The following is a 21006-nucleotide window of genomic DNA, read 5'->3' as shown; positions in this document are numbered from 1 at the left end:
CGAAAGTAAAAGCAGAGCATATGAGTTCTCACTTTGTTTGTGTTCAGTAATATCTCATCGTTAATTATTTCCAAACGTTCATCTACCAGTATGATCATCAAGTATAACAAAATGTTTGCAAAGAAATTTTTACAATGTCAAGGGGGAAGGCATTAGAAATTTAAAAACGTGATTACTTAACTTATTTAAGACGCGTTAAAATTGCTTTTTTTCTTTTAACGCACGGCCTTTTAAAGAACGGCCTGCATTGCTATTTGAAATAATTATAAGCATAAAAAAGCATCGATTTCGTGGTGGTTCTTATAACGTTATGATATAGGAGTAGTTATCGACATTGCCATAGGAAATTTGCCATATTCTCTGCAACATCGTTGACGGAATAAATGAAAGATCGAATTTGATGACATAAAATGAGTTTAAATTCTAAAAGAAATCAACTACAAAATATACAGCAAAAATCCATAAAATTCCTTAATACAATATATTATAATAAATTATAGTTTACGCTGGGTACTCGAGCAACTATCGTGTCCCGATGAGCACGGATAATCGGCTGCACTTTATATAATAGCGTGCGTAATTTTTTATCCGCCTTTGAAATGTTTTCTTTTATTCTAAAAAAGGAACTTTGACTTAAAGAATTATGTTATGGAGTGTAGGATGATTCATTTTATTGACCAGTGCGTGTGTGTACTAAAACTCTTTTCCAATAAATGCTCACACATTGCTATAAAACAACTTATGTTTGATAATTGTGCAAGAGAGATACTGAGCTGCACACATCGCGAACGGAGTACCTCCGGTCCCCGGATCACTCATTCCCCCGGTAAAGATCGCCAATGATCGACGACCTCCTGCAGAAAGGCTGACTGGCATAGGTACTGCCGGGGAGTGCCGTCGAGCACAGATGTAGCCAGCATCGACATCCGGCGCTGGATTCTTTCGCCCATGTTTGGGATGACATGGATTGCCCGGTATGGTAGCACAGCAGCAGGCAGTCGATGTGTGAGGTTTAGACGGAAAATTACGAGCAAAAAAACCTTATCCACCATGTGCACCGCTCGTCATATGGCTCGTTTGGCTGGGGAGGGGACAGGGGGGTTTTGAGATTGTGCGGCGAGCGTATCTCTTCACGTTCATTCACACGCTGCTCGCATCAGCTCCACACACATCCTTCATACGACCGAACATTCGCACAACGCGTAGCCGCAAACCATGTTTACGGCCAGCAACATCGCGTATGATCTTTGCGTTTGTTTTACAACGTTTTTTTTTTATCTCCAGCACTTGTAACCAGTGCATTGCATCTTCCCCGACGCCCAACATACAGTCGGCCATCCGACCATGCACATGTTGGCCAGCTGTGCCAGGGGGCCCGAAGCAGTCGCGCGACAGCTTCCAAGAATGTGTTCGTGCAGGGTACGCGACGACGGCGAGCCCGATCCTTTTACCCGACACAAAAGCGCACACTGTTGCTTGCCTCGCGCAAGATGCACAAAAGGCACGAAGCACCCACAACGTGTCGCGGTGCTAGACTAGCATTAGTATACCGTCCAATATATCCACGGGCTGTGCTGTGCCGTGCCGTGTTCTCAGTCGTGTTGTGACCGGACGCCGCGCTAGAACACTTTCGTTCGCTCGCCATCTTGTCGGATTATTAAAACCGAAAGGTGATTTTTTGTTTGCGTGGGCCAATTCCGAACGCCGCGTTCAGTATTACACACATGCAAGGAGAATACACCGTGCGTTGGTTAGTGTTTGAAAATAAATTTAAGTAGCCAAAACGCTATCTTCTCCAACCGGCCGCGGGAAGGAAGCAATGCAAGCGGTGAATCATTGCGAGTTTCGCGGGAAAATTTCGCAGCGCCAGTTTATTAAAAGAAACGCGGTTTAATACGCCCAGGGAAAAGCGTGCGTTTTTCGGGGGGTGAACACTCGAGCCGGTAAAGACTCCGCTGGTCAAAGTGGGTTAGTTTGTGCACGCGACCGCCCCATAGAATCCCCGGTACCGTGTGAGTAAGCAACCATCGGACGGGGTACAGTCACCTGTCGTGTGGAAATGGGGCCGGCCCTAGTCCCATGGCCAAATCGAAAGTGATGCCCGAGATCTTGGCTGGTCGAGCGGATCGGTTGAATCGCGACCTTAGCACCGATATTGTATAGTTTTTCGACCGAAACACCACTGCCAAAAGGAAGCGAAAGCCGCGTAAGTTTGCTGTGATATTTCCCGCCATCGACGACCACCCATCATCCATCCATCAATGGCCGGGCGGTGGGAGAGCAGGATGGAGTCGTTGTTATCGATAGTATTAGTAGCGCTCCTGTTAGCGATAACACCGCTGGAAGGATTAAAAAATCACAAAACACATCAACACCATCGGAGCGATGATGGTACCAATCGGAACCTGCCATCGGAAAAGGGTGAGTTCAGTGAGTGAATTATTTGCTTTTGCCCATTCCTGCAGGGACAGCTTTATCAACGTCCTTTATCGTTTTGTTGTTATTTCAGTCAGATTTGTTTATTTTACTTTGAAAACATTTTACAATTCATTAGAATTCGTTTAGCGTGCCGCGTCGCGTGTTTGAAGAACAAAACCAGGGACGACGTTATGTCGTCGTGTTTTTGTTGTTTTCTATGTCACTTCGTTTCCGGCTAGTGATAAGCAACTTGGCTACGGCATGGACCGGACACTGATTACACTAAACCGTCTGCATCGCTCATTATGAGCTGCAGCATCGTATGATGTGTATGATTTGGTGGACCGAAGATGAATTAGTTAGTTGTACGGGAATTTTAATGTCTTCGCACTAGCTGCGCAACAATCTTAAGAGGTATAGGCGTGCCATTTCTGGTGTTCTTTGTCTTTGTTTATGCGTAGCTGTCTGCGTACGGGGTGTCGGTCTGGATGGGATTTTCGACCGGTCCAGTCGTGTAAGGACCGGCGCCTCCTACCATCTACACACACTGGGATTAACCTCGAACCTTGATAAACGAGATTTAAGATAATTTGAATCTTCATCAGGGTAAAATTTGTAAAAATTGTACAAAATTATATAATTACTCTTTACAGTGTTTCTCAATCCAACGCAAAACTGAGGTCATGAATCTTCACATCGTTGATTTCAATGTGTTAACATACGGTTGTCATGTCATCACAGCAGCACAGTTAAAATTGCAAGCAACAGTGGTTAGATTAATGGTGACAGTTTTTAATTTGGGTTGAGAAACACTGCAAGGAGGGAGTTTCCCGCTGTACGTTTTAAAAGGGGTCTTAAACCCAAACAAATCTTTGGATTGTGTTGTTTGCTGTAAACGTCACTAGAAGTTCATAAGACACTCCATGTGTCTCCACAGTTACTGGACAAAAACCCAAACAGTGTCCAGTAGCACTCCGAGTGAGGACTCGAAAAGACAAAACGCGAAAATGTTTTCGAAGTTGACGGATATTAGAGCTCTTTCGACACGTTCGATTTGAACCAAATTTTTTATAATGTAATCAATTAATGCAGCATTGTTTCGTACGTAGTCGTAATTCTTTGTCTTCAACATTGCACTTTGGTGCATGTTTTAATGTACCTTTTTTGCGTCCCACAATCTGGTTCTGGTTTCAAAATATTGTTAATTTTTAAGTTATAAACCAAATATTAAACTCCTACGTACGATGACAGGAAATGTATCCGATATTCAAGGAAAAATATCAATCTTGGTCCTGCTCTAACGGTGCGACCACTATGCTGTCCACCGCACTTTAAGAAATCCCCATCCAAGATGCCACGCTGTGCCGGGTGTAATGGCCGTAGTTGTCTGGCGGAGGATGGCAGAATGAACATATTTATTCCATTTTTGCAATACATTAATCTTTAGTCCAAAAATCACCTGTTTTCCTGGTCACCAGAATGTACCGCCTCCGCAATTTTCTTTGTGCAGTACAACCATTACAAATATCGTCATCTCGTAGCGCGAGTCCTTTGTTTGTTAAACAAACGTTTGGCAAAATGATCTTTATCTCGTCGACCGTAGCAATTCTTTATCCATCCAGAACCATTCGCTGTGAATCGTTCGTGTTTTGTTGTTGCATACTTCCTACTGGTATGCTAATGAAGTCGATCATGACGGCACTTCCGCTGTGGCGGGTAACCCATTTCCGGTAGCGATGTTTCATAGACTCACGTCGCCCTCATGTAGGCCTTCCCGATGAGTAATAACCCGTACGGGAAGCACACATACAGTCACGATCATGCCCGGTGCATCGAGCGTTTGTCGCTGTACAACAAGCGCTGCAAAGGCTAAAATTAAAACCATCTTCAGCCGCGTATCTCAAGTAGGTACATCGAGCATCGATCAGTTTTAAGAGTGGCCAGCTGATGTTTCGCAGACCTGGCCGCCGGTTCGGTTGGTACGGTGTATCAGACTTCTCCTCACCCGGGATGAGTTGTATTGGATACGATTACCCCAAAAAAAAAACTCCGCTGCAACACTTTTGGGTCGCCACGCGGGAGCACTGGAACGGGACGGCTTTCATCAACACACCGACACAAAACTTGCTGGACCCGGCTGGTGCTGCTATTGACACATTTTTGAGCGCAGATACAAAAGAATGACAACACCGGACCTACCGAAGGGGGCTCTCACGGTAAGCACCTTCTGAGCCATCTGGTCGGTACGTAAAGCTACTCCGAAATAGCAGCACCGAATCTACCCAGCTGTGTTCGCCGACCATTCATTTCGACCGTAGGGATGTTTTTTAGTAATTTGCTTTTTTTTATCTACCCTTCACACCAACACCATCTTCTCCTCCTCCACCACCGCCCCATGGGAAAAGGGATGCAAGACACGACAGCTCGCCCATTTTCGCCTCCCCCCCCCCTCCCAAAACAACCAAACAAATTCATTCGCTCGAACTTATTGACTTCGCAAAGGAACTCAACCGAAAGAAGTGTTTTCGTTGCTCTCCGCTTTCGCTTGCCATCCTGGCGAGCACAACGCAGCAGAAAGGATAATAACAATATTGATAATGCAAACACTAACTTCGCTACAATCAAAGCTCCCTGCCCTTTATTGTGGCGAATGCTTTACGATCAACTCTGTCTAGGGACGATCTGTTTCGTTTGCCAGCACCGCACCACCGTGCAGCGTCCCCGAGTGTGGGTGGTCTGGTTTTGAATTGGTTTCATAGCACGTGTGCGCACGTAAGCTCTGCCGCAAGGAATGGGCGAAACGATGGAAAAGCACGTGCTGCACCGGCGGCCGTCCGAGTCGTCGAAAGTAATGAGTCGACGCGGCGTTCTGGCAGCAAACAAAAAAGGAACGGTCGCGAGATTAGACATAGATTTTGTCAGGCCACGAAAGTGGAGAAAAATGTATGCCGCTCAACTCACCGCATGGGGGACACTTGTCAGTTTCACAATTTTCCGATTTGTTTTTTTTTTGCGATAACCTTTTCTACCTTTCCGTGGGCATCGTATGCGTTACTGGTCGAGGCAGGTTGAATCATTCCGTAATGGGTGAATCTCTATGTGCACTCTCCGGTTCGTTTAGGCCATATGGTCGTCATATCATAGTTTAGTGGATTTATTTTTACCACATAACCGGAAAGGTCAGTCCTTGCTATGAGACGACCGTCTCCAGGTGAGATTTGATCACAACTTTCTGTATTGTAAACGACATTGAGAACTTTGAGGGTTTTTTGTTGTAGATTTTATTGCCAGATTGGAAGAAACAGGATGAATGACTCTGAGTCTTCATCATGAAGATTCAAGATACGTGCAAGACTCATGAGTTTTTCAAGATCGAAGATTTTAAATTGAGAAACACTGCAACGCAGAATTTAGACAATGAATTTATGTCGAATCACGAATCTTTAAAGGTTCATGAATCATTTGGGATGCGACTCGTGATTCGAATCGTTTTTCACTGAGTATTCGTATGGTTCATTGCTAACTTCAAAACATTCATTGCTTATCCTACTTTTAGCAGCACAACATGAATTAACCCTACTTTTAAGTAGCGTAGTTGAGAAATATTAAGAAATTACAGGGGCACCTTGCCATACCCATGATATACTAATGTTTTGAGATGCAAGCCGTCGAACGAGCGACGTATTGCTTTGATATACGGGCAATCCGAGCAGCGAATCTTTCGTGTAAACGCGTCAGCTTATCAACATCGGAATTAACCAGTTTTTTCTCTTTCAACCATTGTTGAGGAGTTGAGAATAAAACGGTCCCAGTTTTCGAAATATGTAAATTTCATATAATTTTCATTCGAAAATTCCATCCAAACCGAATAGCTCCGGAAAGCGAACGGATTAGAAAGCCTAGTTGTAATGAAGAAAGAATAAAGTTATCTTTTTTATGAACTACCGAACCGAGCTATATTTAAATTATTGTTTTTTAATTAGATTAAAATTTATTTATATACAATTAGAGAAACTTTGCGCGTAATTTATGTTGAAAAACAGTTACTAAGGTTTTATGGTAAGAATTGGAACCGATTGTTCACATTTAAATGAATTTCAATGGGAAAATTTGCTTTGAGATTGAGCGCAATTTGACATACGAGCAAGGTTACCGAACGAATTAAGTTCGTATTGCGAAGTGTATCTGTTATTTTATTCAGTTATCAAACAACTTTAAAAAAACACCCATACAGATTCTAGAGCATTCTGAGTTTAGGGCAAGCAACAACCGTGCTACAAAACGGACAAAAATAGATGAACCTTGCACATAGTACTTTAAATCATCTATCGATTGCTCTCTGGCATTAATGCACGTGTTAGCAAGATTCGCCGTGCCATCCTCATCATGATCATCATCGCCGCAATAAAACTGATCTTAACTGCAACCGAAAAGTAGCACAATCTTACAGACAAACCCATCCCATTGTTTCACGTTGTACCACAAATCACTACCACTCAAATCAATCGTAATGCATTCATAAAACGATGCGTTACAGATTCGATACATAAAAAAAACGTGGCAATCATGCAAAAGCGTTATGAATCGAAACACAACACAACAGTTTGGAAATAAAATCTGTGCAAGAGTGAGATTTGGTTACCCTGCATTGGGGATTTTTTGTTTCATTCTCTTCATCATTTTATGTACTTTAATTTCGTTAAACCCTGCTGCGATAGTCCTTCAGTCCTTCCCAATGTGTTTCGGCACTGTGAGTTACTGAGAAGCTGCCTACTCCAATCGATCTCACTCACTGGTGCTCTCTTCTCATTCCAAGTGAGAAATATGCTTCTTCTCAACATACACCGCTTCTCATCGTACTGTCTCATCGACCAAGAGAACCAATTCACTACGCGTTTCGTGTGGAGTGCAGTTCTTGCATTCGCAATCATCAAACTGCAATAAAATATAGACCAACCGGGCGTTAGGTGGGAACGGAAGGAGTGCAGCCGAAGGCCAAGCGGGTGAAGCAAAAATAGCAAGCTGTTTCCAAGAGTCAAGCTCATCTTGCGGAAAGTAACCGCCGAATGCGAACGGACTGGAGACAACAAAGAGACTAGACGAGCTGTTTGTTGGGAGCTTTGCGTTTTTGTTTTCCTCTCGCTGGCTTAAGTCTCTACGCTTTATCGGGCAAATAATACACCGTGCCGCGCTTTTGCAGCTCCATTCCCAAATGTGACAATTGCACCGGGAAAGTTTCGGTTAGTCACGCACATTGCGGGCAACTGTGTCAGTAAGGTATGCTGCTGTATCTGCCATCCCCACTAGAATGCAACGAACGAAAGTTTTCTGCTCGATTTAGTTACAAACTTTTCAGTTACCAGCAATAGTTTAATAAATTGCGCTAACATCTAAATGACTAGGTCAGTCTAACTGACCCGAATTAATAGTTTTAAACTGTTCAAGTCTTGAACCTTCGCGAAAGAACTTGTTTAATATCGTTTATTCGGTGTTTTGAAACTGTTATGCTAACGTTATACTTATCTTCACTTCGCTTCAAACCACTGCCACACGACAGTGAATTAAATATTCCCTGTATGCGGACGACGTAAATGCGCCCATTCCATGTTGGCAAGTTTCGTCCTGTGTTGCACTCGTTTGCCCACACACATGTGCTTCTAATAACCGCTTTATTACATTCTTAAGCAACTGCAATTAAACTTAAATGCTTTCTTCGCGCGGTGTTTTAATTTGCCTTTCCACTTGCTCACCTTCTCGCAGCTGGCAACGTCGACGATGGCATCCCTAATCCGATTTATCCGCTGATGGTACCATCGCCGAAGCAGGACACGGTCACACTGACCTACAATCATGCTGGCAAGGTCACCGTGTTACCGCTGATCCAGAGTCAGGGCCGGGCGACTGGGGACTGTCAGCATTACCGGGCGGGAACGCAAACCCGGACCAGACACGACGGTCAACCAACCACCGAACTTATCAGCTGCGATGGCCGGATCCGGGGGACAGTACGCCTACCGGAAGGAACGTTCCGGATTGAGTACGATACCACGGCTGGAGTTCACTTGATACAACGGTAATCCGTGTTGCAGGTTTGCTGGTATACGAAGGTGACCGACTAATGATGAACCATTTTCCGACCACAGACTGATGGACCAACGGCAGCGCCACCGCGTGGGGCAACATCGTACGAAACGGAATCATCTCAGCACACTGAAAGGCCCGTACCAGGCAAATGCACACTCGAACTACGTTGAGTTACTGCTCGTCGTGGACAATTCGCTGTTTCGTAAGCTGGACCAGGACACCTGGAGAGTGTACCAGTATTGCGCGCAGCTCGTCAACCATATCAACATGGTATGTATAGAATATCGCACGAACGAACTGAATAAAACAGTGCATCTTGCGATGTGCTCTCCATCACCAGAGTTCCATCTTTGGAGAACTATAGTCAAGAGGACAAATCAGATCCACATCCTTCCTGTTAGGAATCTTCAATCCAATACCATGGATGTTCTCGTCATCCGTTAACACCTTGAAGTCACTATTCGTCAGAATGAGTTCTGAATGTTTGCCATTGTTTGCCAAAGCTGTGAAATTCTGACAATATGATAAGGCCACTTTGTTATCGTTCCTCACTTTTAGCCTTTTAATATTCCAAGATTTAAGGAGTTACATCTCTCGAGAACTCTTGTCATGATCGGCTTTTAATATTCCAAGATTTTAGGAGTTCCATCTCTCGAGAACTCTTGTCATGATCGGCCGAGGCCAAGTCAGATCTACATCCTTCCTGTTAGGAATCTTCGATCCAATACCATGAATGTTCTCGTCATCCGTTAACGCCTCGAAGTCACTATTCGTCAGAATGAGTTCTGAATGTTTGCCATTGTTTGCCAAAGCTGTGAAATTCTGACAATATGATAAGGCCATTTTGTTATCGTTCCTCACTTTTAGCCTTTTAATATTCCAAGATTTTAGGAGTTCCATCTCTCGAGAACTCTTGTCATGATCGGCCGAGGCCAAGTCAGATCTACATCCTTCCTGTTAGGAATCTTCGATCCAATACCATGGATGTTCGCATCATCCGTTAACGCCTCCAAGTCACTATTCGTCAGAATGAGTTCTGAATGTTTGCCATTGTTTGCCAAAGCTGTGAAATTCTGACGATACGATAAGGCCACTTTGTTCTCGTTCCTCACTTTTAGCCTCTGCCTTTTAGCCTTTTAATATTCCAAGATTTTAGGAGTTCCATCTCTCGAGAACTCTTGTCATGATCGGCCGAGGCCAAGTCAGATCCACATCTTTCCTGTTAAGGATCCTAGATCCAATACCATGGATGTTCTCGTCATCCGTTAACGCCTCGAAGTCACTATTCGTCAGAATGAGTTCTGAATGTTTGCCATTGTTTGCCAAAGTTGTGAAATTCTGACAATATGATAAGGCCACTTTGTTATCGTTCCTCACTTTTAGCCTTTTAATATTCCAAGATTTTAGGAGTTCTATCTCTCGAGAACTCTTGTCATGATCGGCCGAGGCCAAGTCAGATCCACATCTTTCCTGTTAAGGATCCTAGATCCAATACCATGGATGTTCTCGTCATCCGTTAACGCCTCGAAGTCACTATTCGTCAGAATGAGTTCTGAATGTTTGCCATTGTTTGCCAAAGTTGTGAAATTCTGACAATATGATAAGGCCACTTTGTTATCATTCCTCACTTTTTGCCTTTTAATATTCCAAGATTTTAGGAGTTCCATCTCTCGAGAACTCTTGTCATGATCGGCCAAGTCAGATCAACATCCTTCCTGTTAAGGATCCTAGATCCAATACCGTGGATGTTCTCGTCATCCATTAATACCTCGAAGTTTCGATTCGTCGGAATGAATTCTGGATGGTAGTCAGTGGTCTCTGTAGCTCTGAAGCTCCGAGGAAACGATGAGACCACATTGTACACTTTACTGACCTTTAGCCTCTGTTACTCTTTAATATCTAAGAGGATCTACGTTTAAGATCTTCTTGGATCTAGAATTTAGACCTAGAGATCTTCTTAGATCTCTTTAAGTTCTAAGAACCTAAGATCTCCTACAGCTCTAAGTTATCCTTCCTAATGCTACAAATGTACTATAAAAGTCTTAAAACTACTTTCGTTTCAGCTGTACAATCCCCTCAACATATTCATCGCCCTCACGGACGTTGTGGTATGGAAGGACGTGGACCCTTTCACCGTGTCTATGCGGGCAGAAGAAACGCTAAACAATTTCCTCTCATACCGATCCAGCACACTACTGCGAGATCACCCGCACGATCACGCCCAGCTTCTGACAGCGATCGAGTTTAAGGATAACGTGATCGGCAAGGCTAAAGTAGGCGGCATGTGCTCGGACCGAAGCTCGGGTGCGATCGTGCGTATCCACACAGATAACGTGAACGTACAGGCGAGCACGCTGGCCCATGAGATGGGTCACAGCTTTACGATGGAGCATGATGAGGATGGTAGTTGTGCCTGTCCCGACGAGAAGTGCATCATGACACGCACCGTGACGGGACTCAAGCTGCAGCACTGGAGCAACTGTAGCCTCGAACAGTTGAGCACGGCGTTCGGACGGGGGTTGCACCACTGTCTAGCGAACCGTCCGACCCATCTGGCGTTCGAGAGCTGCGGCAATGGGTTCGTAGAACCGGGCGAGGAGTGCGACTGTGGGCTGGAAGAGGCGTGTGAGAATAATTGCTGTGATGCACGGACATGTCGGTTACGGGAAGGGGCCCAGTGTGCGACGGGTGAGTGCTGTGATCTAGAGACGTGCCAGTTGCGTGAACCTGCTGCTCCATGTCGGCATGCGCAAGGGGAGTGCGACTTGCCCGAGTACTGTACGGGACGGTCGGAATTCTGTCCAGCGGATGTGCATCGACGTGATACGGAACCGTGCGCGGACGGTGCAGCTCATTGCATTGCCGGACGCTGTCGAACACGGACGGATCAGTGCCGTGCACTGTGGGGACCTTCGGGCCATGCGGCCAGTGAGGCGTGTTACGAGGCAAATGCAAAGGGCACAAAGTACGCCAATTGCGGTTACGAGGGACGTCCGGCAGAAAGCTTCCGGAAGTGTGCTGCACCGGATGTGATGTGCGGACTGCTGTTCTGTCACCATCACAAACCGGACGAGATACTGGAGCTGGGCGAATACAACGGAGATTCGCGGTACAGCGTGCAGAAGGGTAACGAGACAATGCGGCACGTCCTGTGTCGCTCGGCGTACGTTGATCTGGGCGATGGACTGGGGCGTCATCCAGCATTCGTACCGGACGGGGCACCGTGTGGCGATGGACGAATGTGTTACAAACAGCGCTGTGAAAGTGTGGAGCATCTGAACGCGTGGGGTCTCGGCGGAAAGTCGTGCACGCACGGTTGCTTTGGACGTGGTGTGTGTAACAGTGAGGGACATTGCCATTGCCAGGTGGGATATGATCCACCTTACTGTGAGCATTCCGGTGTAGGGGGATCGCTCGACAGTGGACCAGCCTCTATCGACACAGGAACTATCAATGACCTGCTAACCTATGCTGCTTTCACACTGGTGTTGTTTGCTCTGCTGATATCGGTTGCAGCCTATGTCCGTAGCTTGCGGGGTGGAATCATATCGCAATGGGGACGTGGACATTGGGGTGGTTGCAAAGTTCGCGGCACCAGCCTTCGTGAGCCGATCAAGGCAGCCACACCAATTGCAGCCCGTGACATATCGCTTCCAAAGTACCACTCGTCTACACGTGACATCAGTGACGACCAGCAGTATCGACCGATCGCCGGAACCTCCTGGCAGCCAGAACCAGACGGACCAGGAGTTAGGGTGTTAACCGTGGCTAGACCACAGGAAAGTACGCACGGGCCACCGCTAACGATCGAGTACCGGATCGTGCCGGGCACACACCGACACGCACCACTGCCACCAGCCGTCCCGATTCATCGACAGAGACCATTCTAGCGAGACTTCCCGTTTGCTCAAACGCAATCACCAACGAACAATAATCGCCACTCTCTTATAAATGTCTTCGTCCCGTTTTTAAGCATAAGTTTTTCATGTAAGGTATTAAAGGCAATAAACACTCACCCACTTTTTCTAGTCATATCTGATAGGTAATGCTGGACTTCGTACAAAACAGCTACACTCCTTTGCGTTTCTTTGGCCTTTGTTGAGAATGGTATTAAAAAGATGATTTTCGCTGGGCTGGTTGCTCAGCGCAAGGTCACAAAAACCCGAACCTTGAAGCTAAGAACTAAAAACTCCAATTGATACCGTTCCGAGTATAAAATCATTTTAGTAGCTTAACACGTAACGACGTTCTTCATTCTTCTTTTTTATGGTATTAAAAAGTTCGCAAGTTTTGCACTGTGTTTTATTCAATTTTCTTGATTTTATCCCGGAAGGATACATTACCTTAGTAGCCGGTCCGTAATAGGGGTAGTGGAATCCATGCACAATCTCGTAGTGTCGGCCTAGGAATCTTGATCGCTGCGCTGGGATACGTGGGTAACACAGGAATAAAGAACAAACAAAAAATATCACAGGTTGTTAGATTTACATTTACTCAAACGATTCAATCAGACGCTCTAGCTATTACGCATACAAAATATTGTTTTTATTGCAATATTATACCGAATTTAATAAAATCTCTCAAAACATAAACAGTAACGCCCTGTAACGCCTATAACGGTTCTATGAATAAACGCCGAGATTTCAGCTTTACTTTGACATTTTGCCCATAGTCCAACAAATGGAAAAGTATATTGAGTAATTTTTATTTCATTCATCTTTCTTGTAGTTTGTATTTTTGGTATCTTTGCTTTGATGTGAACCAATTAAAATGTTTGTTCTTGTTTTGTAAATATCATATTAATTCGATTACAGAAAAAATGCATGCACATTGTATGAAATTAATTTTAAAATTATATTTCAAACTGGCCAAAGCTTTTGACAGCACACTGACGACGTGTGTGCACACCTTAATCATGAACTGTTCTCTTTCGCTCTACCGTTTTCTCTATCTCACTCTAAGCATGTGTCTCCACTATGGGCAAGAGCACCATCCATAATGAACTACGGGATTAGCGATTGGACAAAATCAACCACGAAACGTCTGAATCGTTGTTGTGTTGTCATTGTTATTGTTTTTCTCTGCTGGAACAGATCGGACGGATGGGTGTAGCTGTGCGTTTTTACTCCAACAGTTTGCACGCACTAGAAAGTCACTGTTGGTCCCGTATTCGGTGAAGAGTTTATTATGTTCGTTGAAGAACTGCTGTTCCAACCGTGCAACCGTACACCTTTGTTTCGTTTGCCTTAAACCCGTACCACGCGGGTCTTTTCCGCCCGTACGTGTAAGTGCCCGTGGCTTTGCAGCCCCTTTGTTACCGTGCAAGTGCAGTGTGTTTATGCTCAACATCGATTGGTTGCCACAATCGCTCCGCTGTTGGCGAAATGCGTTCGCTGATAATCTTTCGTTGAAGTGTTTTTGATTTATGTGTTTGCTTGCTAGTGGTGTGTGTATGTGTGAGTGTTACTGGCCGTGCACTAAATGCAGTGCTAGTTGAGGCCGAAAGCGACACGGAAACGCCACAAAGGAAAATAATTTGTAGCATTTCCTTCCCCAAAACGCATTGTTTGTCCTGTGCATCGGTGCGTGCGCGCGTGTGTAGGTGTGTATGTGCTCATGTTCTGTGCGGGCAGAAGATGCTAATGTTCAGCTGGCTCAACCAGCTCTGAAGAAGAAGCGTTTCGTGGGCACAATGCAAGTGTTTCAGCAAGTGTTGTAGCGCAACTATACGGTTGCATCCGGATGCGTGTGCCTGCGTGTAGTGCAATTTCGTGAACATAATGGATACGGATCGATGCAGGACCACCGTACGAGCTGCAGACAAGGCGAACCCTCGAACGGAATCCTCTTCTAGCGCGTTATTACTCCGCCTGGCGAAGAAGCTAAACGGAGTTGAGCTAAACGAAAATCCATGTCGACGACCGCAGCTGGCCCAGCAGCAACAGTCTGCCGGCGACGAAGATGAACGACGAAGGAAACGTAGAAAACGCACCATCCAACCACAACTGATCGAGCAAACGCTGCATCCGCCGCCTAGAATGCTGCGCTACGGCATTGCTATGGAAACGGAAAGGCAACACGACCACGGTTTGTACGGCCCGCAGAGAAAGATCGCTCGCCGTCGTGCGCTGGTCACGGCTTGCTGTGCTGTGGGATTGTTGCTGCTGCATCTCATCTCGCTTGCTGCATCAACGCCCATGCCGATCAAACCGGACTACTGGCAGCGTGTGGCGTCTGTGGGTCGTGGCATGGCAAAGGAGAATTTTGGCACAGGTAAACCGATCGATCGATACATTTGATTGTATTTTCCGTCCTAATATGTTGCGTTTATTTTAAAGGTAATTTTAAGCGATGGTTGTTAACGATTAGAGCTACTCTTCGGTCGCATGCTGCTTTTCAAATGATGAGTATCAAGCGTTCGGTTGCGTTGGTTCCATTTGGCGACCGGATGCTGTGGTAGCGTGGTTATCAACAGCTAACATTTGACCCCGACAAACGTCCCACAATCGTCACACAAACGCATCGGACAGCACGGTTGTACGATTGTTCGAGTATTACACGGGAAGAGCAGATGAATGCAGTTCGTCTTCCACGTGCAGCGCGTGTTTACAGATCGGACATTAACGCAGCACCGATGACCCTGAATTGAGTCATGTGCATCGCCGATCTTTACACGCCTTCGACAAAAGGGATTCTGTAGGCGGTTCCAACCTGTAAACATTGTTACCCGCTGGTGACGTTTACTTTGCCCTCCCCAGCGTGCAATGTTTACACGATGGCTGGGTGGATTTTGTTTTGCGCTTCCTGTTGTTGCACATTTTACCATCCAGGAAGCGCAAAATAGCAGCTGAAGAAATGCTCCATTGATAAGCATTCTCAGTTAAAGTTCTCTCCCCTTACGGCCAGCCGCCAAACCGTCTGCCAATGATCGTAGACCGAGCAAAGAGCGTTGACCGATTTGCTGTGGGTTTTTTCAAGTATTTCGTTACTATTTACATGTACTGATAATGAGCAAATATTGTCTTATATAGGCACATTTATTATAGCTTTTGCAAATATGTCAATGTGTTCAAACATTTGCAAATACCTTAAATAATTAGTATTGTGAATTGTTGTTTTTTAAAGAAACAGACGCAAGTACGGTCACCTTTCTTGCAAAAATGGAAATAGCTCTCCTTATATTCCTTTATAGCTCTCCGGTAATCCGGTAGGAAAAGCATCTTGTAAAATTCAAAAGAATACACTAAGTTGGTATTTAAAATTGTTAAATAAGGATAGATATTAATTTGCTTATGTACTAATAGATTTTTGAAACTCATGGTCTCCGGAAATTGCTAATCGCAAGAAATTCGGATCAATTCGTTTTTTTTATACTTATAGAACTGCAAGGCCGTATGTATCTAAACAATGCATTTTTTAGATTAAACAATTCTTTATTTATTTATTTTATTTATTTATTATAATTATAACGGCTCTTAGCCGTATTATCAGTCCTATAGTGACTGCATAGAGTACAAATTCCTCAAGGCATTTCCTCATTGTCTTTTGCCTTATCCCGGGCATGCTCGGTTCAATTCTGTATTTGTTTCATTTTAATTTGAGTAATTAAACTCCAACATCAAGTCTAATGTAGCGCTCCACCCTAAGCTTAAATAACATGTTTAAAAATAAATAATTTTAATAGAAATGTTGTAATAATAAACTTGTGCATTCAGATAGTAGGAATAATTTACGATCAGTTAAAGTAATTCTCAACTAAGCAGTCAAACCGTTTCCTTCTTATAATAAGATTTATGCACTGTGTATTACTCACTGCTCGCCAGGAACGGAGTTGATTTATGGCGGTGTGGCTGTTTGGAAAAAAGTCGGTAGAACGCAAAACAACGATTGAAATTTTCTACAAATAGACTAAAAAAAACCAGCGTTGCAAGCCGGAAACCTTCCCATAGGGCACATACATTTTACTTTACCGACCTTCCTAAACGCGCATCCAAAACGCTGTTCGCTATGTCTTATTGCTTCGATCGATCTTATCCGGGTCAGGGTGAGGTTTTGAAGCTTGAAAGTTGCAGGAAAGAGAGAAAAGGAATGCATATTAAACTATAAACATTGGCCCATTGCAGTCGGCTCCGTTGCCAGAACCAGCGCCAGCCCGGGGAGTTTTGCTTATGAATATTTTCCAACCCGGCCACCATCCCGGATTGAATTATGCGTCCGGCTTCCGGTGTCAGATCGGGCCCACTGCCCACTAAGTAGGCCAGCTCGGATCCGGAACAACAGACTGCGACGGGGAAAACTGTTTGTCCTCTGGCTGCAATCGAGGTTTGGCCGGTAGCTTTGTGCACGGCATTATAACGACGCTCTCATGTATATTTTAATTCCATCCCTTTTGCCACATACGCGAGTCCCTTTTTACATTTTGTTTGTGCTGTTGTGTCGGGTTCCGCGCACACACACACACCCATCGAAAGGGATTGGGCATAAATGTAATAAAACACCTCCACCGTTGACGTTGAACCCTTTTCAAGATGTTACCAATTCTATCGGTGCGCTTCTGGTGACGTTACGAGCTGTGAGAGAAGATTGTTTTTTCGCCTCGAAAACGCATCAACGCCCATCCGTGTTGCTTCCTGCTTGTATATGCTTGGGGCGAAAACATGTGTGAACGGTTGGGAGCATGAGCGCGTCACCCTATGGGCGACAAATGTGTGACGCTATCGATCTGTGGAGCCCTGGAGCCGGATGCTGATGTTTACTGTGCCGTGCCCTGCATCGAAGCGAAGGTCTCATCGCTCGGTGCAGTACAAGCGGGCCCGGGCCAGCCCAGAACGGTGGAGTGAAAGATTAACGATGTGTATGAGTTGAACCGGAGACACAGGAGACGGGGCACATTGCCAATGGTGAATGACATAAACAGACGGGTAACGAGAGGGAAAGATAGAGAGAGAGTGAGAGCTAAAATCTCACGAGAAGACACCAAAAACATAGCTGGGCAGGCTGAATCAGATGGATGGTTGGAAGATATAACGAATATGGTTTGTTTAAGGGGGTAGTACAGTCAGAATTTTCCAAAAAATTGAACTTAGAAAACTCCTTGGGGTGTGTACTTCATCGTAAACAATACCTAAAGGTCATGAGGTACAGCTTTTTAACGCTGCAGGCCGATTAGGGAGGTAAACCGTCGTTGCGCTCCGAACCAGAAATCATAATTTCGAACCATTTTTCCAAAATCAGTGGGCTTTCCAACTCAAAAACAGTTCGTTCGATTTAAGCGTAAGTTAAATTTTTGATTTCTATGCAATTTTATCAGTCATCTTAGCTAAAAAATCGATTCTTCGGAGCAAAGCTTAAACTTTTTTTAGCTTCCGGAAGTTTGATTTTATTTGAAAAGCTTGTAAATTTAACATATTTAAGGATAATAATCAATTTAACATATTTTAGAATATTCAACGTACATACAATTAATACGATTTAAGGAAAAAATATCAGTTTCACTCAAAGTCTAACAGTTCGACATCTCCACCGTTGTGCAGGATGCTGTCAGAGAGGTTGGCATGACGGCCGAAGGAGTTGGACCAATGTAGACCAGAGCAATGATTGTCCAAATAAGAGCCGAAAAATGGCAAACAAAAACTCCTCTGTATTTGTTTTGCCATACATTTATAGTTATATCTTCAAGAAATTCGCGAAATTCCCCCGGTCTTTTTATATTATACAACCGTCCGTTGCGAGTTGTGACTGAGGCTCCCCGTTAAATGATGCGAAAGCGAATCATGCCCGTTATCATCATCGGGCGTCATCGCAACCGGTGCTGGATTTGCCCCCTAATGATGGTATTTCAGTGTCAAGGAGGAACTTTTGCGCAAAACTTGTGCTACAGTCAGTTTAACTTTAATGTGTCGGTTTTTTTTCCTCCCATCGTGATTTTGGTCTCTTTGCTTTCCCTCATTTGCTTCCGCGTGCTCTCGGGCCCATCGGGCGAGCAACTTAATCGAACCACGGGCAGCATAGTGTGCCGAATGATGTCAGAGAACAGGAGTTTGGACGTTACTAGTTCTTTTTTTTCTGAATGCCTCTGACACAGGATTCGAGGCGCCATTACTGTGTGCCAAAAGAAGTAGTTGGAGGTTGTGTCCGGCAGTGAAGAGGACATTTTGTTGAGTGACTGAGGAGGAAGGGGACCATGGGATGGTTGGCAAAGGCGATTGCAAAAATAATACTGCGTTCGTTTTTCTGCTTGTCCAACCGTCAGTTCCTAGCTAGTAACGTTCTAATTATCCTTCAGTCCAGTGTAGCCCAGTGCGACGTTTAATCCGCTTGCTATGTGATCCGGAGTGTCCCCTTTCGAAACGTGTGGATGGAATTTTAAATCAGGTTTCGCATTTCGATCGAAGCAGATTGATTGTAAGCCAGGGTGTGTTGGTGGCCGGCAAAGGGATGGGTGGACAGTCGCCCATCGCCCCGGGAAGCAGTGATGGATCGTTGCCCGTGGTCGTTGTCGTGCGAAGAATATTTATTTGCAACGCACAGCAAGCCCACCACCAGCATATTCTGGCTGTCGGCCGTACGGCCAAGCAGGGGAGAAAGACCACTTAATGGATGAGAATGCTGCCCGTTGTTGGTGGTCAACGCAACTGTACTGGGTGGCGGTACGTATTAGCGAGATGTTGGCTTTGGTGGTTCTAGTTCAGTTTTGAGGAGCATATCCAGAGAGCACATGTGTGCCTATCGCAGTACGGTTGACATATTTCGGGATGAAAAATGGCAAACGACCGTCACACTGACGGTTTCTCTCCCGCGGCGGTGGTGGTATGTAAAGTGGAGGACGGATGAGTGTCTAGAGCTCTGGGTTCGGTCGGTCGACACAAAAATAGCCTTTGCCACGCTAAACATGATGAACGCATTAAGGGTATTTGCGGATCCACGAATATATGGCAGTGATGGGAGGAACTTTGGAAGGTATTTGAGTTGAAACTCCAACAGATGAAAGGAAAATCACATTATTTAATTGTAATTTTTTTTCAACAACATCACACGTGCGTGAGGCACTTCGTTTCTGGTGGATATTGCCCTTACGATAATTACAATAGCTACTCACCTCTGGAGAGACCCTAGAGCGTCTAACAGAACCCAAAGTCCGGCCATATAACAGCATATGTGACCATAAAGTGCCGTCGAAATATGAAGAACAAGAGCAAAGTGACCTCATCTTTCCCTCAGGAGGTCCTGACAGCATGCCAAACTCAGCGCAAAAGGACCTAGCAAAGACGTGCATTGTGATGTCAGGGATGAAGGACGAGACCTGTTTGACACTTCATGGCCGAGTCACTTTATGGCATGTCCACTATCAAGGAGACTTGAGGCTTTGACGACTCTCGCACCATATTCATGGGAGAAAGTCTTTTGGTGGATAACTTCGACGAGAAAGAAAGGAATTCTTTCCTTCAGGTGTTCTAGGACATGGTCACAATGTGGTTTTCCGCAGTTATTTCTGTCATCAGTATGTATCACGCAATAAATGAACTATTGGTCTCGTCTGTCATGTGAAGAAATCATTGGAGAAGGTTGTCTATTTAGAGATGAGCGTTTTGTCCTAAAACACCAACCCTCCAAGCAGATCTCTTGTAACATCTTGGCCATTAGAACTTTCATGGTCCAACTTGAAACTCCAATGATTTAGAGTCCAACACGGAGGATCATTTGATTGCCAAAGCCACGAACCAAAAGCGAGCATTCTTGAGACACTTTTACCGAGGTTTCGGTTAGATATTGCGTAGAATTGTAAAACAATATTTTAGTTTTAGTTTTGTTTAAAATACACGTACTTAATTAATTCAGGCATTTATGATTGCTAACCTTATTCATAGATAGACGAGTAATGATCGATAATTTATCCGCCATTACGTGCATTACAATGTAACGAATCCGCAGCACGTTACCACCGTACGTATCCAAAGCTTAAAGTCATTAAATTAATCAATTTCCTAGCGCCTGCAAAGAAATCGTTCCAATTTCGCAAACGGTTTGTATCAACCAAAACACGGGAAAACACGCAGCGGTTTCGGTAAATATGCGCTTGTCTTTTTAGCTTTCGGGACTAATTTGACGCTCGTTATGTGGTGTGGAACCGACACAAAAACAACAACAACAAAAGCCCCCCCCAAACCGACCAATAAAGCATGATCAAGGACGGATGATAACAGGCAAGCCGGTTTTTGACACCGTTTTTGTCGGAACCGCACGGCGGAAGGAAGTTCGCGCAATGAAATCACGCATTCACGTTGACCACTTTCCAATGCCGGCGGTGGTACCAGTGTGGAACGAACGTATGCGCATAAAGTATGGGCTTGTCATTTTGGCACAAGCTTTTTTCTTTTTGGTGTTACAAATAGTAAGAGGTGTGGTGTAAAAGTTCGTCCACATAAGGAAACCATCGGATCGGTTGTTCCCTTCCGGGTCAGCATATGTGTGTAAAGTAGACGGCAGGTAGTTGTAACATTGGCA

The 21006-nt window shown here is 44.8% G+C and overlaps 2 protein-coding genes across 2 annotated transcripts in view; both read left to right on the top strand.

Annotated features, from left to right (window-relative positions):
- Positions 1–2285: 2285 nt before the first annotated feature.
- Positions 2286–12392, top strand: LOC128708907 (zinc metalloproteinase-disintegrin-like). Its single transcript, XM_053803886.1, has 4 exons — positions 2286–2421; positions 8179–8491; positions 8562–8772; positions 10566–12392. Exons 1-4 carry the CDS (start codon positions 2286–2288, stop codon positions 12390–12392), a joined length of 2487 nt encoding a protein of 828 aa, XP_053659861.1.
- Positions 12393–14282: 1890 nt separating this feature from the next.
- LOC128719486 (uncharacterized) overlaps positions 14283–21006 on the top strand; it is a 36453-nt gene continuing 29729 nt past the window's right edge. The window contains exon 1 of the mRNA XM_053813110.1: positions 14283–14775. Coding sequence (XP_053669085.1) covers positions 14283–14775 — 493 coding nt within the window. The remainder of the gene's footprint in view (positions 14776–21006) is intronic.

Source organism: Anopheles marshallii, chromosome 2 (genome assembly GCF_943734725.1).
Source record: "Anopheles marshallii chromosome 2, idAnoMarsDA_429_01, whole genome shotgun sequence".
Lineage (NCBI taxonomy): Eukaryota > Metazoa > Arthropoda > Insecta > Diptera > Culicidae > Anopheles > Anopheles marshallii.
Note: the sequence above shows the minus strand (reverse complement) of the source record. Positions and strands in the feature narration are given on the sequence as shown.

Bases quoted from the DNA above. Each gene is read 5' to 3' on its own strand.
- LOC128708907 (XM_053803886.1), top strand. From the start codon at position 2,286: ATGGAGTCGTTGTTATCGATAGTATTAGTAGCGCTCCTGTTAGCGATA. The intron at 8,492-8,561 runs GTAATCCGTGTT...TTCCGACCACAG, and splicing joins GGAGTTCACTTGATACAACG to ACTGATGGACCAACGGCAGC. The intron at 8,773-10,565 runs GTATGTATAGAA...CTTTCGTTTCAG, and splicing joins TCGTCAACCATATCAACATG to CTGTACAATCCCCTCAACAT.